Source organism: Neoarius graeffei, chromosome 11, assembly GCF_027579695.1.
Source record: "Neoarius graeffei isolate fNeoGra1 chromosome 11, fNeoGra1.pri, whole genome shotgun sequence".
In the NCBI taxonomy this organism is placed as follows: Eukaryota; Metazoa; Chordata; class Actinopteri; order Siluriformes; family Ariidae; genus Neoarius; species Neoarius graeffei.
In genome coordinates this window covers 60,908,417-60,934,117 of record NC_083579.1, presented here as the reverse complement: position 1 = coordinate 60,934,117, position 25,701 = coordinate 60,908,417, and the positions used below count along the sequence as shown (strand labels likewise).

Genomic DNA, 25,701 nt, shown 5'->3' with positions numbered 1-25,701 from the left:
ATCATGCTAGCTGAATGGAATATATCTGATATACCACAAAAAAAGCCAGCCAATATTATTATTATTATACATACACATTCCTTTCAGGTGTTCAATGCGTCCTTCTCTTTCAAAATTATCTCAAAATATTCTGTATTTAGCAAAGCAAACCTGGCAGCCATGTTTGTTTACAAATTGTCACAGTCGCTTGCTAGCGCGGAAGTTTTACATCTCTGACGTGTGACGTCATGTTGTCTTGACAACCATGCAATATTGTAAACAATATTCAACGCTCATTCTCCATTGGAAAGAGTGACGTAATACACGTAGGATAAGCGATATGCTAACAATATTGCATGCTATCAAACCAAATGAATGAAACCCGCTAGAAGGGAAAAGAATACATGTTTTTATTTCATCGAAAAAGTGTTCTGTATGTATAATCAAAAGTCCTTCCCACACCATGTGGCACATAGGGCGGCGCCGATCTCCATTTCCGTAGCCCTCGGCCTCTCGCCTATTACATAGCTAGGGTTACAGTGGGAGGCTAGTCCTCCGGTAACCGCAAGAGTTTGACTCCCCACTCGCATCTGTATTGCAGCGTGCCTTGCCAGATGGCAGTAGGTACCATTTTTATGATGGTCTTTGGTATGACCTGACCGTGAGTAGAACTCGTGATCTCCCAATCAAAAGGCGGACATGCTAACCACTAGGCTACTCGCCGGTCTGTATGTATAATAATCAGGGCTTTGAACCGGTTCAAGGAACGAAAACGAAAACCGGGAACTTTTTCTATTTCACATGGAACAGAAACGAAACCAGAAACTTTATTTTTTATGTTCCGGAACAGAAACGCTTATTAAAAATAATGGTAACCGGTTAATACTGGTTTTTATTTAATTCCTCAAAGTTTCCGTAGCCTACAAATAAAAAAGTCATTCTTCTCCTGCGCAAGTTTCTATGACCCGCTGGGGTTCACTTCCTGTGTGACGTTCGCTGACTGAATGGAGAGAGCGGGAGGGTGGACTACTATCACGTCTCCACATCTTAAATAAGAGGTAAATATTGCAGTCTATCGTTACTCAAAAACGTCAATTTCAAACACGATATCAATATATTTGTCCACGTTAATGAGAGGCTCGCGAACATTAAATGACGTTAACCTCTGTTAGCCTATCAATGCATAGGGCCTGACTAGCCTTTGGTAACACACTAAACGAATTATCTTTCATTTTTGGCACTTTTTCTGTTTGTGTAGATGGGAAGACATACTGAGAATCCAAATCGCCAACATTTGAAATAATTGTTTTGAATTATTTCTTGTCTTATTTAATGAAGGTTGTAATAGAATTAGCCTACATTTGGCTTAAGCTGGATGAGACAGAGACATAATTTTATAGCCATTTGTTAAACAGCTGACAGGGAACGTAATTAACCGTTCCGGGAACGAAATTTTTTTGTTCTAACCGGTTCGGGAACGTCTATTTAATGGTGGAACCCAAAACCGGAAACGTTAAAATTCCGTTTCTGTTCGGAACGAACGAATAGGAAAAAAATTCTGGTTCAAAGCCCTGATAATAATGTGCCTTAACTCACCTCCAGACTCTGCTCCTGTGCCTCCATGCTTTGGTCCATCTGGCTCAGGGTGGTATCTAATTTGTGCAGGTCATCCTGAACTCTTTCCCCCAGACCCTCATGAGCTTGGAGTTGCTGGCCTCGGCTGATCTGCTGCTGCATGTCCCTTCTTTTCAGTCGCAGACGTTTCAATTGTTGCTGTAAAGAACAAAAGGCCAACATAAACTAAACAAATGACCTGGGATTTTAGTGGGCTATAAACCTTAATTACTATAACTCAACCTGTAAGATATGAAACTGCGGTACCTGGTGAATGAGCAGCAGTTGCTGAGCTTCTTTTGGAGACTCAGAGTTGAGGATCTTTGTTACCTCTGCCTGCAGCTCCTGCTGACCTTGTGCTAGTTCATCCAGAGTGCTCTTCACTTCTTCCTGGAACTGCACACAATCTCCAACTGCCAATGCCACCTTCTCAGACTGAACACACACACAGTTTCTTACTGAACCAAGAGGACCGAAATATGAATGTTACCAAAATATACATATTAATGCTTCATATGCAGATAAGAAATTGATTCATTAAGAATTAAGAATGACTTATTAATTATTGTAAAAGACTAGCAACCATACCAGCTCACTTGCCTTGATGGGTCTTACCTCTGAGAGGGAGCTGAGAAGGCTCTTGAAGTCGGTGGACAGTTTGGTGAGGGCAGCTGCCTGCCTTTGGGCATCATTCACCGTGCTGATTTCTATTAGCGCAGCCAGACGAGATTTCAGCCAGCTCACATTTCCTTCCTGCAACTCTGCGTCATTCCTTAGACTCTGAAAGTGAATGGAAGAAGATTTCAGACCTGCTTTGGTCTAATATATTTTATTCTATCCACATTCACTGGATATGAGCAATCATACATTCTGATTGGCTACTCTACTACTAGGCTATCAGCTCATATACCATGAGTAGAGAAAAACAAAATTGCGGCATGTGTTGCTGAACCAACCGAGGACGAAATAAAAACTCTACTCAAAAACAAAACCCCAAAAAATAAAAAAAGCAACAAAATATGGAATAAAAGTATTTGATGGTAAGAATGTATGGGGCAGCATGGTGGTGTAGTGGTTAGCACTGTCGCCTCGCAGCAAGAAGGTTCTGGGTTCGAGCCCAGCAGCTGATGGGGGCCTTTCTGTGTGGAGTTTGTATGTTCTCCCATGTCTGCGTGGGTTTCCTCCGGGTGCTCCGGTTTACCCACAGTCCAAAGACATGCAGTTAGGTTAACATGGGGCAGCTGTGGCCTGAGGTTGGGCTGAAGTGCCCTTGAGCAAGGGCACCTAACCCACAACTGCTCCCCGGGTGCTGTAGCATAGCTGCCCACTGCTCTGGGTATGTGTGTGTGCTCATTGCTCACTTGTATGTGCATGTGTGTGTTCACTGCTTCAGATAGGTTAAATTTCACTGTGTGCTTAAGTCTGTGCTTGAGTGTACGTGTGACAAATAAAGGCTTCTCGGCTTGGTATCTTTTTTTTTTCCTTCCAAGAATTATTATTATAGCATTTTTCACAAATTGCGCCTGTCATTTCGCCGGTTTGTTTACATCCTAAGCGGAAATGATTTTGTCGGACGTTTTGTATAAAGTTTTTATTTATCGAATTTGCAAAAATTAAAAAGAAAAAATACTCTGTTTCTCAAAATCCAGTGAGTATGGATAGAATAAAACAGTTATTCTACTCAATCTTGTCATACATGGCTTATAGCCAACTCGCGTTATGTGCCTTGTCAGCTATCAGCTCATGTACGACTCGATTTCTTGGAATAACTGTTAAGTATACCCATACTCTCACATCTTGCTTTTTCTGTCTTACCTCTATAGTGAATTTCACCTCGCTGATTTTACTTGGGTCACCAGCACGGTTTCGCAAAAGTCTGAGCTGGCTTTCCTTCGAAGATAGCCAGGCAGACAGTTCGGAAAATCTGTAACAAAAAAAAAAAGTAAAATTTAAAACCATCATGCATTATTCATAAAATATCAGGCACATGTGTAATTCATATTAATACTCAGCCATTGTGACTAAAAGCAAACTTTACAGGCCTTATATGGCACTAAACTGATGATGCAACAAAAATGGGAATTGACAGCAGATCTGATAGAATATTGAAAAGAAGAAAAAGTCCTCACCTGGAGTTAAACTCTTTCCATTTGTCAGGGTGCTGCATGAGTTTCTGATGAGTGCTCTCTATCTCATCTTTAACTTCAGCAAATGCCGCTCTGGCTTTTTCCAGAGTTTGGCGTGCCTGTTCACTGTCTGTCAGCTTCAAACAGAGATCCTCCATATGTTGCAACCGTTTCTCACACAGTATCTGAGGGCCCTTGTCCCTGAAAAAACCCTATACGCAGAAACCCGGCATCAGAACCACCCGCTCTACACAAAAATTGTGCGAAGTAACGCAAATTTACTTTTGTAACAAGATACGTATTCAAGAATCAAACAATTGAATCAAACAATATTCTGCCTGAGAGCCTCTCACCCTGTGCTCTTTCACTAGTCTCTCACTGCCCATGCCTGGAAGGCTGCGATTCTCTCGGGCCAGTTCAGCCTCGCACTCCTGCAGAGAAGCCATCAGACGACTGTGCTCCACTTCCACTTTCAGATGCAGGAGGTGGTACGGGATCTCTGTCTGTACATCCTGAGAACAGAAATAACGTTATTAGACACAACAGCCTACAATTTCTGCATGTTTTAACTCTATGTTATTGACGTCTACTAATGTGTAGTGCCAATGAATATATTAACACTTGTTTAAACACAAAGAGGACTAAATTACAAAAATCGTTTAATAAATAAGTTAATTCATTTAACCCTTTGGTGACTGACCCCTTGAAAATGGTTCCTCCAGGAACTATGACTTTTCAGTTGTCAAGACAACAGAAGAACTAAAATACAAAAACAGAAAGATACGTCACAATGCTCTTGTGCACAAAACAAAATGCTCTTGTATTTTAGTTTTTCCGTTGTCTTGACGACTGAAACGTCATCGTTCCTGGAGGAACCATGTTCAAGGGCTCGTGGGGTTTTGGCGGCACGGTGGTGTAGTGGTTAGCGCTGTCGCCTCACAGCAAGAAGGTCCTGGGTTCGAGCCCCGGGGCCGGCGAGGGCCTTTCTGTGTGGAGTTTGCATGTTCTCCCCGTGTCCGCGTGGGTTTCCTCCGGGTGCTCCGGTTTCCCCCACAGTCCAAAGACATGCAGGTTAGGTTAACTGGTGACTCTAAATTGACCGTAGGTGTGAATGTGAGTGTGAATGGTTGTCTGTGTCTATGTGTCAGCCCTGTGATGACCTGGCGACTTGTCCAGGGTGTACCCCGCCTTTCGCCCGTAGTCAGCTGGGATAGGCTCCAGCTTGCCTGCGACCCTGTAGAAGGATAAAGCGGCTACAGATAATGAGATGAGATGAGATGTGGGGTTTTGGGGAGGTTATGTGTAGCCGCATGTTAAAAAAGTCACCTGACCTTCCACTGTTTGTGCAGTTTTCTGACTGTTTCCTGTAGAGTCTGCTGTTCTTGCTCAGGCAGAATATCAGTAAGCTCATCACAGGCCTTCAGAAATGAATTAAGGACTCGCTCATCAAGCTGTGCAAAGAACTCCTGCAGAAAAGAAAACAAAAAAGTTACATGCACAGCTTGTTTAATGCCCAGAATGAGGCTGAATGAGGTGCTAATTTTGCCCATGGCCTACTTTAAGCCCCCCATATTTTATAGATTTAATAGATGTTTTCCTCTTACTGTATGCTTTTTGAGCAGTTCCTCTGGGTTTCCTCTCTCTGTCATGCAACTTCTGGCTATTTTAAGAACCTTCTCCAGCTCCAGACGAGACTCTTCAAACCGCTTCATCAAGCTGCTGTTGGCTTCCACATGCTTCTTCCACTCAGTGGTCTCTTCTACCATAACCTTTGGGCATATCAATACACATTATACAGTTCTGCCTTGAATTACATTACCCATTTAAAGTCATAAGTATGCTGTATTAGAAAACTAGATATTTAGTATGGAAGAATATATTTTAATTTGTTCACAATTGTTTGTATATTTTAAACTGATTGCCCCCTATGAATTCTTCGTGCCTTTAAGGAACAAAAGATCCACCCTGAACATCTTGTATTTCAATACATATAATACATGATCTTATATGGTGTCCAAGATTTATTCTTAATGAAACTGACTTGAGTTGACTTATGAGTTTAAATGTCCTTCATCAACATGTTGGTCTATTTTCATTATACGCAAGGACAAGGTCATTTAACTACCTGCTGATTGTAGTGCCAGTGGAATTTAGCTCTTGCTTCATCTCTAACTAAAGGGACCACTACAGCAACACTTTAGTCCAGCTCTCTGGACAGACTAAGGGTCCGATCCCACAACACCGATAACTATAACTATGACTATACCTATGCCTGAATTTAGTCCCAGTCTGGAGCAGTCACACCACAACCATAATCCCGACTATAATATCGGTTGGTCCTGCCACTCAGGTAAATAAATATACATGGTTGATGGTTAGGGTGCATCAGTTGCCCCCTAAAAATGAAAAGTTCCTCCGATCATGATGCATTTTTGTTTTTACGTTCCTTTTGGTAAGAAAACACACTGGGTGAAATATTTTGACAAAATTCAAAAGTTTAATGGTGGCACCAGGAGCTCAAAGTTATGGAAAAAGCTGCTATTTTATGACTTTTATGACAAAATTTCGATCACTTTTCATGAAACATTATGGCACCTTATAGAGTATACCAAATATCACATTTTTAGTACATATTCTAAATATATTATCAAGCACAGTTTGAGTTTTAGCTGTTCATTGAATCATTGTTCAACTACTTTTAAACAATACAAATGTATTATGAATCACATTAATGCTTCTCAATCCCTTGCAAAGGTTCTTAACATGATCTCTGGGTCACAAGAAATCAATAAATGGAGTCCAACATTGTGATTCAAACTTTACGCGAAAACATAAAATAAGTGTTTTTTGGCAAAAAATGAACCTCATGGTGCCACCATTAGACTTTTGAATATGGTCAAAAAATTTTACAGGATGTCTTTATTGGTGAAAAGGAACACCCAAACAAAAACGCATTAGATTTTATGAAAGTGAGGGCAACTGATGCACCCTATTGTTGGTTTTTGTGGGAAAATGTAGTGGTTGTATGCTGTTTGTGTGCACACCCAGTGCACTCAGCAGCACACAATGGCTGACAGTGACAGTGAGGAAGAGCTGCTTTTGATGCTCATTTTGCACAGAAGGCAAGACCGAAAGAAGAAGAAAAGGAGAATCTGGGTGCATGAAATCCTGCAGCACAGAGAGAAGCTGGGAGAATTCCACCGTCTTGTTTGGGAATTGTCTTTCCATGAAGACAAGTTTTCCCCAATACTTCAGAATGTCTGAGGTGCAGTTTATGCAGATTCTCCACTTGCTGGAAGGAGATTTGACAAAACAAGCCACCACATACAGAAGACCAATCAGCGCCAAGGAAAGATAAGTTTTATTGCTCAGGTAAATATTTAATAACACGTGCTCAGACAACGTCACCAATTAGTTAATTGTTTAACTAATTGGTCAGATATCTTATCGGCTCAGGTCCAGGTTTGGAAAAATCGCTCCAGAAGCAATCTCACTGATGCCGATAAACCCAGGCCTGGGCTATAGGTATCATTATCGGTCTGGTGTGACCACCAACCACATAAACTGCAGGGGACCAATTTATTTATAGTTATCATTATAGTTATAGTTACAGGGATTGTGGGACGGGGCCTTAAGACTAAACTCTATAGTATAAAGGACTATACTTACAACAGATAGAAGTTGAAGCTTTGGAACCCTATGCTAATACCACAATCCTCAATAAAAGCCCTTGTGCTTGTCTCATGGATGGTTAACTAGCCAAGCTGAGTTTGTTGATGACCACACCCCCCACTTCCTTGAAGGAAAGTGGAGCAGTGCTCACCTGTGAGGAAGCCTGAAGCTCTACTACTCGCTTTTGCAGCAGAGATGTGTCCAGGTGCCTCAAGGTTTTACTGCCTTCTAGGGATTTCATTATGATCTGATGATTCTTATCTATCACTGTAAGACACTTTTTACAGCTTTGTTGGTATGTCACGAGTTCCTAGAGTAAGACAAAAACAAAACAAAAAAAAAAAGAAAGAGCAACAGTCCCAAATCAGATTTCAAATCAGAACTCAATTTTAACTGTAGGCATTTTGTGTAGGCCATACACTTTGCAGTACATTCTATTAGTGACCCATGATCTTAATCACCTGACACTTCTGCTGGAAGTCTCCTGGAGTCTCAGAGTCGCGGGCACTGGTGATGCGACTGGCCTTCTCTAGAGACTGATAGAACCCAGTGATGTGCTTCTCCATTTCTTCTAAAGGAGGCAGCAAGGCCTGCGAATCCCTCTGCAAAGGCACAACCTTCTCCCGTATCTAAAATCCAGAACGGGTATAACAATGTTAGTGAGAAAGTAAAAAGTCACGTCAAACCTGTTTGAGGTAATAGAGCAGATTAGACACTGAGGCCCTGTTCACACATGATGTTAACATTTGTCTCATGTGACTGGATCACAAATGGACAGTGCAAAATATGCACAAAACTCTAGATGACAACATGAGTAGCTTTTAATTGACCAATGTGAGTGCTCATTTAATTATTTCATTAACAAGAAGACAGAGTCATCTATATCCCCCGCCCTATATACCAACTATATACCAAGTTTCAAGATATTATTTGTCACATTTTTCAAGTTCTGCTACAGGAAACCAACCCTACCTCTTTACACTGACCTCAGCAGCCCATGGCATAACCCCACCGGACCTTTGGTCCAGGTGAGCTAAAAATTAAAATTTCTCAAATTTCTTAGTATCAAAAGGCGCATATACATTGCTTAATCAACACATATACCAACTTTCAAGACCATACCACTCATAGTTTTCAAGTTCTGCTCTGGAAACAAAACCTACCCCTAAGACTAACCTGAGAGACTAAGTCTGAAATTGTTTCCATGGAAACATGAAAAATTAAAATTTCTCAAATTTATTAGTATGAAAACGCACATCTACATCACCTTGTTAACATGTACTGTATACCAAGTTTCAAATCCATATCATGAATAGTTTTGGATATATGCTCCGGAAACGAACATTGCTCTTAGAAACTAAGTCAAAATCTGACTTAGTTTCTATGTAAAAATTTAAAAACATTTTTTCAAAAATCCAAAATAGGAAAAGGCACCAGTTCACATGTTGCTTAATATGTATACAACGTTTCATGACGATATCTTCAGTAGTTTTAAAGATATGGCCCGGAAACGAAAACCTGACCAGACAGACAGCCAGACGGACGGACAGATGGACGGACGGAACCCGTTTCTATATCCCCCCCGCCCAAACTTCGATAATAAATTCAATCCAATGGATAAATATAAACACTAGTGTTTTGGGTATGGTTTGGAAATAACATTGGGTTGCTTCTGAAACCCAAATGTGTTCACAAGTGGTGTCTGGACTTGCGTCAAGACACTGGAAAACACCGAGTTTGAACGGCTATCAACCTCGGCTAATTAGATCACCCGAGATGGATGTTAATACCAGGTCTGAAAACAGGGCATGAGACAAGCACCTTGCTAAGCTCCTCTTTAATGGTTTCCATGACACCCAACATGTCTGTGATCTCCTCCTGAGAAGTGTCTTTGCTCAGCTGCTGGGCATTGCGCGTGGCTGTTTTATACACTGCCTCCATCGAGGGCACTTTATGTTTGATATCCTGTGGAAATAAACATTTAAAATATAAATATTTGCAGAAAATAATATTTTATTAATACCTCAGTGGATGTCATTTTTACCTCAATGTCTTGAAGAAATGTTCTTATGTTCAGAAAGGACACTTGGACAGGAGTATTCATCCTCTCATTGGATGTGTCTACAAAAACCTTTAATGCTAAGATGCCATCCTCGTAGTCTTTCTTTAGCTTGTCCACTTCATCTGCTCTTGCATACTGCATGTAGAGACAAGTGGGATATGAAATCTCATCTATACATAGTTTGCACATGACGTCACAGAGTCGGGGATTCCCTAGTGGCGGCCATCTTGTGGGTCAAGCTTACCGTACGGGTCACTGAGCACACATTGTAACGCGCGAGTACAAAGTCTTCAAAAGAACCCAAGCAGGCTATTTAAAGCTAGCAATGGTGCACACCTGTTGTATTCACGGCTGTCGTAATAGGTCAGATGATGACGTCAAGCGGAGGTTTTATGGAATTCCCACTGTACGGGAGCACGAAGGCGAGCAAACAAAGAAACTCAGCATACAAAGGAGAAATCTGTGGCTTGCGAGAATCAACCGCAAGGATTATCAGCCTTCCAAACACAGCAAAGTCTGCTCCGATCATTTTATAAGTGGTAAGTTGTTTAAATAAACAATCAATTGTGTTTAAGTTTGTTTTTGGAAACCAAAACATCGTGTAAACAATCTCTGGAGAATGCCTAACTGGAACCGCTGAGTGTACGTTTACATTGTAATGTACACTTAATATCGCTCGTTTGTCACGTTTTCTATTTCTATTTCCAATGTTTACATACCTTGGCTGTAATTAGGACACGACTGTCACTTGTTTTTATATGGTGGACTTCACGGACCCAGCCACAGACAAAATAATTGTATGACTCCAGCGACTTGTATGCTTTGAGGTCGTCAAGTGTGTAGGCACTTTTACTATTCACGAAATAGTTCACAATATCAGGGTACGATATGGATGGCAGCCCTGCATAGTCACTTGAAAATGCATCTTTGTCCACTTCGTAGGGGTCAATTCCCCCAATCAAGGCCAGTTTGGCTGCATACCGTTGTCGTGAGATGTCGTCTAATGTATCTATATACTTCTGTTTGCTTGATTTTGCCGACATTGATCTTAATTTTAGAAAACTGACTATATTACTTCATAAATTCGTCCGAGATAACGTAGCCGGTAATGGCGATGGTCCGTTTTGTTTGACCCACAAGATGGCGGCTGGAGGGCTTTCCCCGGAATGCCGTGACGTCAGTGAAAACTATGTATAGGACATGGCAAATTTTATTGTAGATTGTGTATTGAGTGATGTCATTTAAGCAGTGAACCAGCATATTAAATAGCACATACATGTTTGACTTTGACAAACAACTCCCTCCATCTGCCATTAAGGAGGAGCAGCTGCTGTTTCAGGTCTCTAGATACAGTCTCATCACAAGTCTCAATCAGGAAGTTTCCTGCATCGTTCATGTCCATGTGCTGCTGTATCCAGTGTGGAAGGTTCCGAAAGAATTCCTACAAAGGATGCAAGACACCAAACTCAAGCTCAGTAAAGGTTTTAATCCATGACCAAGGGTTGGGTAGCAGTTATATCAAACAAGTGGAGGCAAAAAAAAACCCTGTCACAGCTGAGTTAACATTAGCAAGTCAGACCTGTAAAAGTGCAATGCTAAATATTAAAGTAGCAAAAACATTGTCAGCATAAAACAACAGTTATGATAAAAGTCTGAGAATGCATGTGCCACATCAACATTAAAATAAACTGTGCCAACAGAATGTACAGGTTATATCTTATGCTGTTTTCTTTTCTACGTACACGCTTGTCATTTTCAGAGTGGTTGAGCATCTGCTCAGCGTCCTCCAGCCAGGCTTGCAAACTGGCCACTTTGCTGCTGTATTTCTCCCAGTTAGAGATAACCTCTTCCAGCATACTGCGTACACTGCGCACCTCCACTGACAAGTTTCTCCACTGTGCCATCGTCTCACTTAAGAACTTATTCATCCCTTCACACTCCTCAGCTGAAACCACACAGCATCTTATGAGGGCATTCACACACTAAAGTAATATTTATAACTCTTCTATCTACATTCACTGGATATGAGCAATCGCGCGCTCTGATTGGCTACTCTACTCCTAGGATATCAGCTCATATACCGTGAATAGAGAAAAACAAAATGGCGGCGCGTGTTGCTGAACCAACCGAGGACGAAATAAAAACTCTACTCGAAAACAAACCCCCCAAAAATACAAAAAAAGCAACAAAATATGGAATGAAAGTATTGTATTTGATGGTAAGAACATATCTTTTTTTATTTTTCAAGAATTATTATTATAGCATTTTTCACAAATTTCTTCTGTCATTTCGTTGGTTTGTTCACATTCTTCATCTTTAAACATTAAAATTTGTTGAAATTTTTTAGACGGCTTCAAAAGCTCAAAAAGGTTGAAAATTAGACAACTGAAATGTCCAAGGAAGAATTAAATAAATGTCGAAAGCTATTCTATACTTCAGCACGACAGCAAGACGGCACTTTCTACAAAAAAAACAACACTAAATAACACAATTTGTGTAGCCATCGACAGGTTTTTAAGAAGTCCGCCTAAGCGGAAATGATTTTGTCAGACGTTTTGTATAAAGTTTTTATTTATCAAATTTGCAAAAAATCAAAATAAAAATGCTCTGTGTCTCAAAATCCAGTGAATGTGGATATAATAAAACAATTATTCCACTCAATCTCGTCGTACATGGCTTATAGCCAATTTGGCGCTACGCTATCGTGGAATAATTGTTAAGTATTCTGCTCATAATAATGGAAAATAAATATGAAACACTTTACACAATACTACTGAGAGCATTGTTTAAAATATTTAGGTTATAAATCATGCAAAATATGTAATGCAACATAATCTTCATCTTCAGTAAACACTAATCTGGTCATGGTTAAAATAAAACAGCATAATGTACCAGGTTTTAGAGCTACATGTTAGTGAGTTGGCAGTAGCTGTTAGCATGTGAATAAGTGCGATATACTGTAGAGTGAAACTATATGAGTAGAATTGGGTTAAAAGATTAAACATTATTGTACAGGCAATCATACAGGAGTGAACACTGATTATAGCGTCTAAGGGTCTACCAGAAGCTGCCTACATTTATCTAGACATACCTCTCCTGAAGATTCTACAGCCTAGAATATGAGATGGACAATTAGGCCCTGCCACATACAGCCTATATGGATAGGGACCTCTATAAGGTCAAATATCTGAACACAAGTAATTGCAGCTGAAAAAAACTGGCTGTATAAAAATTGCTGTAACATATTTTTACACACGATGCTGTACCATACAAGTTTTGCTTGAACCCAAGACATCATAGAATAGGGTTGATTGTTATATTAGAACTAACTTAGTATATGGTATATATTTATTTATGGGGATAGTTTATATATTTATATTTACAGGGATAGGTATGTAGTAGATATTTATTTTTGTAATTATATATTTATGAAGTGTAAATATGGTATATAGTATATATATATTTTTGTAGTTATATATTTATATAGATATTTATGAAGTGTATATATGGTATGTAGTATACATTTATTTTTGTAATTATATATTTATATAGATATTCATGAAGTGTATATATGGTATATATTTTTCATCTCATTCTCATCTCATTATCTCTAGCCGCTTTATCCTTCTACAGGGTCGCAGGCAAGCTGGAGCCTATCCCAGCTGACTACGGACGAAAGGCAGGGTACACCCTGGACAAGTCGCCAGGTCATCACAGGGCTGACACATAGACACAGACAACCATTCACACTCACATTCACACCTACGGTCAATTTAGAGTCACCAGTTAACCTAACCTGCATGTCTTTGGACTGTGGGGGAAACCGGAGCACCCGGAGGAAACCCACGCGGACACGGGGAGAACGTGGCACCCCGGTTGAGAACATGCAAACTCCGCACAGAAAGGCCCTCGCCGGCCACGGGGCTCGAACCCAGAACCTTCTTGCTGTGAGGCGATAGCGCTAACCACTACACCACCATATATATTTTTATAGGTGTATTAATGTAGTTAGGATTTCGGGTAGTTAGAAAGGGGTGGGAAATTAAAAAGTATTGTACTTCTTCCCACTCCTTTTTCGAACAATGTGCGGTGTTTTGTAATGTCTTAGCTCTTTATGTTATTTTATTTATTTAATTTCTCGTTTTCTTTCTTTTGTATGTACAAATAGTTACATACATTTTTTATACATGTTCAAAATAAATAAATTCATTCATTCATTCATTCATTCATTCATCATAAGAAATGGTACTACTGGATCAGCAAGTGATTATGACAGAAAAATCATTCTGCAGCACAAGAAGAAAATGAAAGTTACTGGTTAACTTTACCTGAGCTATCAGACTTCATGTAGATGTCTGCAGTTTGTTTCAGGGTCTGAAATGTTGTCTCATACTGCTCAAAGAACTTGTGACCCTCAATAAATGCCTGAAGAGAAGAAAAGTTGAATGATGATCCATGTTTCGTGAAATCTGGATCAGACTTTTCAGACAGTACAGAATTGTTGACTCACAATGTAATTCTGTAGAAGCAACTCCACAGAATCGCGGCGGCCATATTTAATGATCCAAGACTTGAGCTTCGACTCAGCCAGGATAAGGAATGCCATGAGACGATACTTCATTTCCCAGAATTCCAGTTTAATTAGGTGAACATGAGATGAGGTGGACACATAATTGAATCTGTGGAGAGTAGTATATTAATAAAAAATGGGAGTGAACTACAAATTTAAATGTGTGTGCTCACAGTCTCAGCAAGCTTGAAGAGAAGCAGATCTGACCTTTCTGCCATATCTTGGAGCTGTTCAAGTGGTACAGGAACACCGTTTACTGATCTATCCCGATGAATCTGCTGAAATGTCTGTCTGTGTCCTTCCAAATTTATTAGCACTTCCTGGAAGAACAAAAAGGACAGCATCAGTAGTCAATTATTACTTTGTACTTCATTGAAACTGGATTCCTGTGACACCCAAACGAAACATTATTCTTGTGAAGGCACATCCACGTGTTCAGAAATTAGAAATAAGATAAACAGCACAGAACTAGGTGGCACCGTGGTATAGTGGTTAGCACTGTCGCCTCACAGCAAGAAGGTCCTGGGTTCGAGCCCAGTAGCCAGCGAGGGGCTTTCGGTGCGGAGTTTGCATGTTCTCCCCGTGTCTGCGTGGGTTTCCTCCAGGTGCTCCGGTTTCCCCCGCAGTCCAAAGACATGCAGGTTAGGCTAATTGGTGGCTCTAAATTGACCGTAGGTGTGAATGTGAGTGTGAATAGTTGTTTGTCCCTATGTGTCAGCCCTGCGACGATCAGGCGACTTGTCCAGGGTGTACCCCGCCTCTCACCCATAGTCAGCTGAGATAGATTCCAGCTTGCCTGTGACCCTGCACAGGATAAGCGGTTACGGATAATGGATGTAACTATAATACCTAATAATTACCAATTCTAAGTCTAAAGTCCTTCCTGCACCGTATGGCGCATTAGGCGGCGCCGATCTCCGTTTCTGTAGCCCTCGGCCTCTCGCCTATTACATAACTAGGGTTATAGTGGGGGGGCTAGTCCTCTGATAACCACGAGAGTTTGATTCCCCACGCACATCTGTATTGCAGTGTGCCTTGCCAGATGGCAATAGGTACCATTTTTATGATGGTCTTTGGTATGACCCGACCGTGAGTAGAACTCGCGAACTCCCAATCGAGAGGTGGACACGCTAACCACTAGGCCAACTCACGGTTAACAATTACCAATTCCATTGTAATTTTCTCATTATCTCTAGCTGCTTTATCCTGTTCTACAGGGTCACAGGCAAGCTGGAGCCTATCCCAGCTGACTACGGGCGAAAGGCGGGGTACACCCTGGACAAGTCGCCAGGTCATCACAGGGCTGACACATAGACACAGACAACCATTCACACTCACATTCACACCTACGATCAATTTAGAGTCACCAGTTAACCTAACCTGCATGTCTTTGGACTGTGGGGAAAACCGGAGCACCCGGAGGAAACCCACGCGGACACAGGGAGAACATGCAAACTCCGCACAGAAAGGCCCTCGCCGGCCACGGGGCTCGAACCCGGACCTTCTTGCTGTGAGGCGACAGCGCTAACCACCACACCACCGTGCCACCCCCATTGTAATTTTATTTTTAGAAAGAATCCATAATCAGAATCCATAACCATAATCTGCCGACTAGTTTTCTTTTGCCTCATGCATCACATGATTAAGGTTCAACTAGATTATATTACAGGCATTTAGCTGTAAGATGCTCTTATCCAGAGCGACATACAACAGCGCCTGGGGAGCAGTTGGGGGTTAGGTGCTTTGCTCAAGGGCACTTCAGCCATGATTTTTCCTGCTGGTCCAGGGAATCAAACCAGTGACCCTTTAAGCCCAAGGCTGCTTCTCTAACTTTTAAGCCATGGCTGTCCTCATGATAAACTCAAAAGTGAAATTAACCACAGTCTGAAGCAAATACATTATGGCATCCTTTCACATTACAATGAACTGGCTACTTCACCAGGTAAATTTTATTTAGATTTGGTCTGACTGCTTATTATAGCCTAAGCTAGTAGCCTAAATTATAAATGTAATGAATTTGCCTGTTTTATATCCATCCATACATCCATTATCCATAACCACTTATCCTGTGCAGGGTCGTGGGCAAGCTGGAGCCTATCCCAGCTGACTATGGGTGAGAGGCCACCCTGGACAAGTCACCAAATCATTGCAGGGCTGACACATAGAGACAAACAACAACTCACATCTACGGTCAGTTTAGAGCCACCAATTAGCCTAACCTGCATGTCTTTGGACTATGGGGGAAAACGGAGTACCCAGAGGAAACCCACGCAGACACAGGGAGAACATGCAAACACCACACAGAAAGGCTCCCGTTGGCCACTGGAATTGAACCCAGAACCTTCTTGCTGTGAGGCAACAGTGCTAACCACTACACCACCATGCCGTCTTGTCTGTTTTATATGTTTAAAGAAAACCACTTAACTGTGTTTAAATTACTTATTTGGGGAATTGATCCAACTCATCTCATCTCATCTCATCTCATTATCTCTAGCTGCTTTATCCTTCTACAGGGTCGCAGGCAAGCTGAAGCCTATCCCAGCTGACTACGGGCGAAAGGCGGGGTACACCCTGGACAAGTCGCCAGGTCATCACAGGGCTGACACATAGACACAGACAACCATTCACACTCACATTCACACCTACGGTCAATTTAGAGTCACCAGTTAACCTAACCTGCATGTCTTTGGACTGTAGGGGAAACCGGAGCACCCGGAGGAAACCCATGCGGACACGGGGAGAACATGCAAACTCCATACAGAAAGGCCCTCGCCGGCCACAGGGCTCGAACCCGGACCTTCTTGCTGTGAGGCGACAGCGCTAACCACCACACCACCGTGCCGCCCCGCATATACCTCAGATTATAAATAATACTGTAGTGTAGAATCAGAAAACATTCACTCATTCATTGATCTTGTCATTATCAGTGTCACACTGGATTCAAGGCCTATCCTGGACGCACTGGGTGTGAGGCAAGAATACACCCTGGACCCTAGATCATTCCAGGGCACCATGCACACAAACATTCAGGAGCAATTGAGCATAGCCAATCCATCTACTTGCACGTTGTTGGTACAGTAGGTGGGAGGAAACCAGAGAACCAAGAAGAGACCCACCCAGACATGAAGAAAACCAGCATGGAGTCTCCACATATACGTACAGCTATGAATCGAACCAAGGACCATGGAGCTATAAGGCGACAACATTTCCTGTTGTGCCACCCAAAAGAGAAAACAGGAGGTCAAATAATGAATATTTCCAGCATAGCATACCTTATGCTGCTCGAGCTTCCTGTGGATGATGTTGGCCGTCTCTTCATGGGCCTGTTGAATGGGTATGTCTTCTCTGAGAGAGAATTCTGCCCGATGCAGCCAGGCTCCAATTACTCCCAGGGGACCTGGGAGAGACTTATCCAGATGAATATGCCAGTCCAGAAGCTACAAAACAGAGCATCAAGAGCATTAAAAGGAATGCGATGCTTTTAATACAATAAACTATTCAAAAAGCCAGATTTCACAAGTGTCTACTCCATATGACTTTTGTTGGCTTGCAGACAGAGTAAATTCATTGAAGCGTTGTGTTCCTCTGTACAAAACTCTCTCTGTGTATTTGCTCCTTCATCATTAACAAATTGTGAGCGAATGGCCTCTGCTCCACCACTTTACACTACATCTTATAACAATGCAACACTTGTGCAGCAATGAGCAACAAAAAAGTGGCTGCTTGTCTTTAAATAGATGGATTGTGACTACTTGATGTGAGATGCGTACCCGGACAGACACATGCTCCCATGCTTGTTTCACCACCGCCTGGTCGACAGACAGTTTACCGTCCTTATGTACAGGTTGCAACAGAGTCTCTATCTGCTTTTTCCTCATCTCGTACTGCACACGGAAATTCTTGAAGGCCTGATAATCCAAAGAAAAAGGTCTTCAATATTTAAGAGAGCAGAAACCCCATGTGAGCTATCAGCTTGTAGTATCAACTGAGTTACCTGATATTTTTCTGTGAGGTTGCCCTCTACTCCTTGTGCACGGAGTATGTCTCTCTCCAGCTGATCCAGCCAGGCCTTCCACTCCCGTAGAATCTTTCTTTCCTCTCTCTGAAAACACACACATACGGTACATCTTTACTCGTCCTCCATTCCTCTTTACCAGTCTCTCTATATCTAAGTAGCTAACTTGAAAAACAAGAAAAGCCTACAGCACCACCTAGAAGAGGTGAAAACTTTTTAAAGTAATATCCTCAGAATTAGGCCAAAAAAAGGAAAGCCTAAGCAATTTTTCATTAGAATTCCATTAGACATGTTTCACACAGTTACTAATCACCAAGAACAGACACATACCTCAAGCATTAGCTCAATGTCTTGAGGATCATACTGTCCAGGAAAGCAAGGCACACAGAGAGATGCAAACACAACACCATCAAGATGTTAGCGGAAAGACAAAGGAAAAGAGAACAAGACAGAGAGAAGAGAGAATGGAAGGAGAGTCCACCGCAGACTAAATCAGGATGCATGCAGACAAAAAGTGAGCTCAGCACTTACCTGCAACATGGGAATAGAGAGGGCAAAAGTTGGAATGGAGCGAGGAAGCAGCTACAAATGCACAAGACAGGTGACAAAGTGAGCATATAAAGCATGGAGGGTGGGTTTAAGGCTAGAATCTTTCCTGTGATGGGGAGGACTGCATGGTAAACAAGCGCCACAGGGACATGATTAAGTAACAGCAAGCAGTTACATAATTTTAATAAGTACACGAGCATGCAGGTGACATTTGGCACAAGGCTTTAAAGCAAACCTCCTCCTGTTGTCCATCTGTCTCAGACTGGTGGGGGTCTGGATAGTGCTTAAGAAATTGAGCCACATAGGTCATTATAGACTTCTCATCAGGCTTATCCACATCCACATCTGCAGGAAACACAAATGTTAAAGAATAAAACTAGACAATCTAAAGAATGTCATGTATAAATGCAATCAATAAAAGTGTGTCAAGCAAGTAAAAAATGTAAGGCAGAAAGTATGAGAAAGATCCTCAGCCCCTAAAGAATTACATTATATATAGCCTGCTAACAAATCCAGTAATTATGTCAGGCCAACCTCTTCATCACCCTAGAGCTGCACAGGTTGTATATGAAGTTATATTATATGGAAACCATTGTTTTGCTGGGAAATACACCACTCATAGTTTTCATACGTGCTATATCTGGGATATGGAGATTCAACAACGTGACATAAATTTCTTTATTTTTTTCGCGGTGCGGTTTCCATCAAATCATGCGCTCTGATTGGCTGGCGAGCGGGTCTGTATCCTACGGTACGGACCCCAGTTACGGACCTCTGGCGACTCGCTCGTTCACAACAACAGCAAACATAGTAGAATTTTTTTTCAACATTTATCTTTTTTTTTTATAAGATTTATTTATGAGATTATCAAAAATCTTATAAATTTTTTGCCAGCATTTCTCAGGAGAATAGCATTAATTTTACATCATGGATAGCGATAACAACAGTGTTCACAGCGAAAGCGAGTTTTACTACCCTGAGGAAGAAGAAATCTCATTATCATTATCTCTAGCCGCTTTATCCTTCTACAGGGTCGCAGGCAAGCTGGAGCCTATCCCAGCTGACTACGGGCGAAAGGCGGGGTACACCCTGGACAAGTCGCCAGGTCATCACAGGGCTGACACATAGACACAGACAACCATTCACACTCACATTCACACCTACGGTCAATTTAGAGTCACCAGTTAACCTAACCTGCATGTCTTTGGACTGTGGGGGAAACCGGAGCACCCGGAGGAAACCCACGCGGACACGGGGAGAACATGCAAACTCCACACAGAAAGGCCCTCGCCGGCCCCGGGGCTCGAACCCAGGACCTTCTTGCTGTGAGGCGACAGCGCTAACCACTACACCACCGTGCCACCCGGAAGAAGAAATAAAAGAAAAAATTTCAGGAGCAAGCTAGAAACTGTAATTTGCTAACACCGAGCAAAAACATGGCTGAATCCTGAATGACTCAATTTTGTATAAATAGGGGACTACATAGGTGGCAAAATGTAGTTGTTTTCCTGCCATGGAAGTGCACTTGTATACCGAGGAGGAAGCAATTTGCATTACAGCTGTGAAGGAGGATTCAAAATGGCGGCTCGGCTCGGTTTTCCCTTTCGGGCGCTCTCGTTTTCTGTTAGAATTTGGTAAAGAAAAAAATAAATATATTATTTACCAGCTTAAGGTTGGTCTGTATGGTGAAATACCGTGACCTCGGCCCAGAGGGCCTCGGTCAGTACTTTCAAGACCTCGGTCACGGTATTTCACAATACGGACCTCCCAGCTGGTAAATAACATTTTTTTTTTTTCGCGGTCCAAATCCTGCTCTCTGATTGGCTGGTGAGCGGGTCCGTATCCTACAGGACAGACCCCAGTTACGGATCCCAGTTACGGACCTCTGGCGACTCGCTCGTTCACAACAACAACAAACATAGTAGCATTTTTTGTCAACATTTATCTTTTTTTTATAATATTTATTTATAAGATTATCAAAAATCTTATATATTTTTGCCAGCATTTCTCAGGAGAATAGCATTAATTTTACAGCATGAACGGCGATAACGACAGTGTTCACAGCGAAAGCGAGTTTTACTACCCTGAGGAAGAAGAAATAAAAGAAAAAATTTCAGGAGAAAGCTAAAAACTGTAATTTGCTAACACCGAGCAAAAACATGGCTGAATCCTGAATGACTCAATTTTGTATAAATAGGGGACTACATAGGTGGCAAAATGTAGTTGTTTTCCTGCCATGGAAGTGCACTTGTATACCGAGGAGGAAGCAATTTGCATTACAGCTGTGAATGAGGATTCACAATGGCGGCTCGCCTCGGTTTTCCCTTTCGGGCGCTCTCGTTTTCTGTTAGAATTTGGTAAAGAAAAAAATAAATATATTATTTACCAGCTTAAGGTCGGTCCGTATGGTGAAATACCGTGACCTCGGCCTTGAATACTGACCTCGGCCCAGAGGGCCTCGCTCAGTACTTTCAAGACCTCAGTCACAGTATTTCACGATAAGGACCTCCCAGCTGGTAAATAATATATACAGTCAGTCAAAAGTTTGGAAACGCCCTCTAATTCAGTGGCTTTTCATTATTTTAAAATTTTCTGAATTGTAGAGTAATACTAAAGTCATCGACATTATGAAGAGATATATATGGAATTATTTGGTAAACAAAAAAAGTGTTGATCAAACCAGAATATGTTTTATATTTTAGATTCTTCAAAGTAGGCACCTTTTGCTTAGATGACAGCTTTGCACATCTTGGCATTTTCTCAGTCAGCTTTACGAGGTAGTCACCTGGAATGGCTTTCAGTTTACAGTGGTGCCTTGTCAAGAGTTAATTTCTTGAATTTCTTGACTTCTTAATATGTTTGAGACCATCAGTTGTGTTGTGAAGAGGTAGAGTTGGTATACAGTGAACGGCCCTATTTGAGTACTGTTCTAATCCATATTATGCCAAGAACTACTCAACTAAGTAAAGAAAAACGACAGTCCATCATTACTTTAAGAAATGAAGGTCAGTCAGTCTGAAAAATTTCAAGAACTTTGAAAGTATCCCCAGGTGCAGTCACAAAGACCATCAAATGTTATGATGAAACTGGCTCTCATCAGGACCGCCCCAGGAAAGGAAGACCTAGGGTTACCTCTGTTGCACAGGATAAGTTCATCAGAGTTACCAGCCTCAGAAACCGCAAGTTAACAGCACCCCAGATAAGAGCCCACCTAAATGCTTCACAGAGTTCAAGTAGCGCACACATCTCAACATCAACTGCTCAGAGAAGACTGCGTGAATCTGGACTTTATGGTCGAATTGCTGCAAAGAAGCCACTTCTAAGGAAGAACAACAAGAGGAAGAGAATAGCTTGGGCCAAGGAACACAAGGAATGGACAGTAGACCACTGGAAATCTGTCCTTTGGTCTGATGAGTCCAAATTTGAGATTTTTGGTTCCAATCGCCATGTCTTTGTAAGACGCAGAAAAGGTGAGCGGATGGTTCCTACATGTGTGGTTCCCACAGTGAAGTACGGAGGAGGAAGTGTGATGGTATGGGGGTGCTTTGCTGGTGACACTGTTGGCGATTTATTCAAAATCGAAGGCACACTTAACCAGCATGGCTACCACAGCATTCTGCAGTGACATGCCATCCCATCTGGTTTGCGCTTAGTGGGCCCATCATTTGTCTTTCAACAGGACAATGACCCAAAACACACCTCTAGGCTATGTAAGGTCTATTTGACGAAGAAAGAGGGTGATGGAGTGCTTCGTCAGATGGCGTAGCCTCCACAATCACCTGATCTAAACCCAGTTGAGATGGTTTGGGATGAGTTGGACCGCAGAGTGAAGGCAAAGCAGCCAACGAGTGCTCAGCACCTCTGGGAACTCCTTCAAGACTGTTGGAAAACCATTTCGAGTGATTATCTCATGAAGCTGATTGAGAGAATGTCAATAGTGTGCAAAGCTGTAATCAAAGCAAAAGGTGCCTACTTTTGAAGAATCTAAAATCTAAAACATATTTTGGTTTGATTAACATTTTAAAGTTTACTAAATGATTCCTTACATGTTGCTGCATAGTCTGGATGACTTCAGTATTAATTTACAATGTAGGGGAAAACATAAATAAATAAAACCATTGAATTTGAAGGTGTTTTCAAACTTTTGACTGGCACGGTATGTCACTCATGAGGAAATTGATGAAATTGATGTTTTAATAAATTTGGGTACTTTTTGTTTGTGAATGTGTCTATAAAATTAAAAAGAAAATCACATGTTGGCTTGAAGGTATGAAGTTTATCTTCTTGTGTTGGAAAACCTGCATTTTTTTCATACTAAATACATCGTGGATCTGAGTGACATATTAAAATAATATCAGCTGGCTTTTTTTCGTGGTATATCAGATATATTCCATTCAGCTCGCATGATATTGAACAAGTTTAAGACGAGTTCAATATCATGCTAGCTGAATGGAATATATCTGATGTACCACGAAATAAAGCCATTATTATTATTATTATTATTATTATTATTATTATTATTATTATGACACATACACATTCCTTTCAGGTGTTCAATGCGTCTTTCTCTTTCAAAACTCTCTCAAAATCTTCCGTATCTAATGAAGCAAAACTGGCGGACATGTTTGTTTACAAATTGCCACAGTCGCTTGCTAGCGCAGAAGTTTTATGTCTCCGACGTGTCTCTTTTACAGTTTTTCAATGTCCAATGGTATGTTTTTCTCTTGTAAATATGTGTGAAGAATATCTAATGAAGTTTTGGTAGCCTTTCCAGTGTTCAACGTGTCTTTCTCTTTCCCAGCAAACAAAGAAATGCATTTGCGCATGACACAGCAGAAAACTTTCTCATTGAATAGTCACATCAGCTCCGACATGTGAGGTCATGTTGTCTTGACAGCCATTCAATATCGTAAACCATATTCAACGCTCATTCTCCACTGGGTAGAGTGACGTAATACACGTAGGATAAGCAATATGCTAACAATATTTCACGCTATCAAAGCAAATGAATGAAACCCGCTAGAAGGGAATAGAACATGTTTTTATTCCATCAAAAAAGTCCAGTATTTATAATAATTCTTGATATTTCACGCCGATGACATCACTCCCAGTGTTTTCCCGCTGACTAGACGCATTTTGTCAAAATGACGAACCGGTTCAAAATTAAAATTCTTTTGATTATTTTGCTTAATTTTTTGTGGATGTGTCTATATAATATAAAGAACATTACACAGTGGCATGAAGATATGAAGAAGTTTATCTTCTCGTGTTGAAAATATTTTCACTCATTTGCCTCAATCATTTGTGAATATGTTCATCACTCGAAGATAAGCTTCATATCTTCACGCAACCGTGTAATATCCTCTATATATGTGCTAATAATAAGGCCTAACAAATCTATCATGTCTTCTCGTATATCATCAGCAGATATCTGGTGAAATATCTTGTAATGGAATACGTGAGGATGAGACAAACACACCTTCAGGATCTAGGAGACGTGGGATGCCCAGCTCATTCTCTGCCAGAGTAAAGGCTTCCTCCAGGTTCTCCCGGTTGTTTCTTCTTTTTACAAGCTCCATGTCCACTAGGTCAGGGCGAATAGCATATATAACAGAGTGGAAGGCGACACCACTCCGCCAGCTAGGCCCGAAGTCTTTCACCTCAATCCCCAAGCGGCTTTTAAAACAACAAAAATAACGTGTTTTAACTTGATACATCTTTGTAGATGATGTGCAGTTATTTACTGCAAACCTCTGTAGCCAAAGTTACTGTAATGTAAAAGAAGCATGGCATACTTCGTTGCTGTGCACTGCACCCATCGGAGCATGGCTCTCTTAGCACCGCCCTGGAACTTGGTCGTGACTTTTCTCTTCATGGGTGGGCTTGTGGTCTCAGAATTAGCCATGCTATCTAAAGAGGATGCACTGTTGGACAGGGCCTGTAGGACTGGGAGGTTACTTGTCAGTTCTTCAATCTGCAAAAAAGCATCAGGAAAGGTGTGTGGATGAACAAACTGACCTTTTCCAGTATTAAGTTGATATATTAAGACTAGGGTTAGTCATAGGGTTTACCTGAAAGTACAGGATAATGGTCCACATTAACCCCAAGACTATGGATGGTCTTCCATCAGCAATGTCAGTTGCATTTATATTTACTAGCTTGATCTGTAAAAATACAAATTTCAGAGCTTTAACCTTACATTCTTCCAATGCACATAATCATATAACATAGAGACTACAAATCTCAGCAATGTCAATGTCATCACTGGGAATCAGAGGTAACAAAAGCAAGCCAGGCAAAAAAAAAAAAAAAAGCTTAGCTCATTCACTATTTGCTTCAAATGAAATGTTATTCCTTTGTGAAATACCAGCTCAGAAAGCTCTTAATCACTTGTTCTAAAAAGACTATACCGATTGTCTGTTTTCTGTAATGGGATATTTAATATATTGTGGCAAACCAATAAGAATCAAGTGCAGTGTAGATACACTACATTGAAGAGAACCAAAATATATCTGAAAAACAGCTAGGCATGAACAAACAGCCATGAACAGAAAAGTGAGTTACAGCTCCAAAACGTACTAACCGGAGATCCTCTGTACACAGACTGAGAGGAGGCATGGCAGGAGAGAGAGCGCAGTAACACATTGGACACTCGAGACACTGACTAATGGGCAGTTTTACCTATGTTCTCCATGTCTGTTTTATGATTATTTCAAGCTGTAGCACAATAAGAACGTAGTTATATGGGTGGGGCAGGTGTAGATTTAATATATCCCTTTTTATTGTTAATGCAGGTTGCCAGGTATAGCCATTATGAGGTTAGTCCTGTGTTAGATCAAGGGGTTATCTTAGGGCTCCAGAAATATTGCTTACCTTCCTGCCCTCCAGGAACTTCAGCGCAGTGCCGATGTTGGACACCCAGTGGATTCTCTTCAACTGCCGACCCTGTTCGCATGGCTGTGAATGGAAGGACAGAACAAAACAAAATGGCAGGAGAATAAAATTTGAATGATCGCTCTATCCGACTGATAGAAATTGCACTCAAGATGCATTAAATTACAACTCTGTTCACATCCTTAAAACATTATATCAGAGAAATGTGCAGGTCTGGTAA

The 25,701-nt window shown here is 41.3% G+C and overlaps 1 protein-coding gene across 6 annotated transcripts in view; it reads right to left on the bottom strand.

The window, feature by feature from the left end:
* syne1b (spectrin repeat containing, nuclear envelope 1b) overlaps positions 1 to 25,701 on the bottom strand; it is a 140,832-nt gene that overhangs the window by 98,656 nt on the left and 16,475 nt on the right. For all 6 annotated transcript variants that reach the window (XM_060934445.1, XM_060934448.1, XM_060934453.1 and 3 more), the window contains exons 4-28: positions 25,461 to 25,544; positions 24,659 to 24,751; positions 24,383 to 24,561; positions 24,067 to 24,263; positions 18,823 to 18,932; positions 18,018 to 18,125; positions 17,794 to 17,931; positions 17,296 to 17,460; positions 14,231 to 14,343; positions 13,964 to 14,132; positions 13,782 to 13,878; positions 11,196 to 11,398; positions 10,730 to 10,894; positions 9,436 to 9,588; positions 9,213 to 9,356; positions 7,853 to 8,020; positions 7,543 to 7,701; positions 5,324 to 5,488; positions 5,051 to 5,185; positions 4,073 to 4,231; positions 3,723 to 3,931; positions 3,409 to 3,517; positions 2,209 to 2,373; positions 1,861 to 2,028; positions 1,576 to 1,752 (exon numbers count right to left, since the gene is read on the bottom strand). In XM_060934445.1, the coding sequence (XP_060790428.1) occupies positions 1,576 to 1,752; positions 1,861 to 2,028; positions 2,209 to 2,373; positions 3,409 to 3,517; positions 3,723 to 3,931; positions 4,073 to 4,231; positions 5,051 to 5,185; positions 5,324 to 5,488; positions 7,543 to 7,701; positions 7,853 to 8,020; positions 9,213 to 9,356; positions 9,436 to 9,588; positions 10,730 to 10,894; positions 11,196 to 11,398; positions 13,782 to 13,878; positions 13,964 to 14,132; positions 14,231 to 14,343; positions 17,296 to 17,460; positions 17,794 to 17,931; positions 18,018 to 18,125; positions 18,823 to 18,932; positions 24,067 to 24,263; positions 24,383 to 24,561; positions 24,659 to 24,751; positions 25,461 to 25,544 (3,732 nt within the window). The remainder of the gene's footprint in view (positions 1 to 1,575; positions 1,753 to 1,860; positions 2,029 to 2,208; positions 2,374 to 3,408; positions 3,518 to 3,722; positions 3,932 to 4,072; positions 4,232 to 5,050; positions 5,186 to 5,323; positions 5,489 to 7,542; positions 7,702 to 7,852; positions 8,021 to 9,212; positions 9,357 to 9,435; positions 9,589 to 10,729; positions 10,895 to 11,195; positions 11,399 to 13,781; positions 13,879 to 13,963; positions 14,133 to 14,230; positions 14,344 to 17,295; positions 17,461 to 17,793; positions 17,932 to 18,017; positions 18,126 to 18,822; positions 18,933 to 24,066; positions 24,264 to 24,382; positions 24,562 to 24,658; positions 24,752 to 25,460; positions 25,545 to 25,701) is intronic.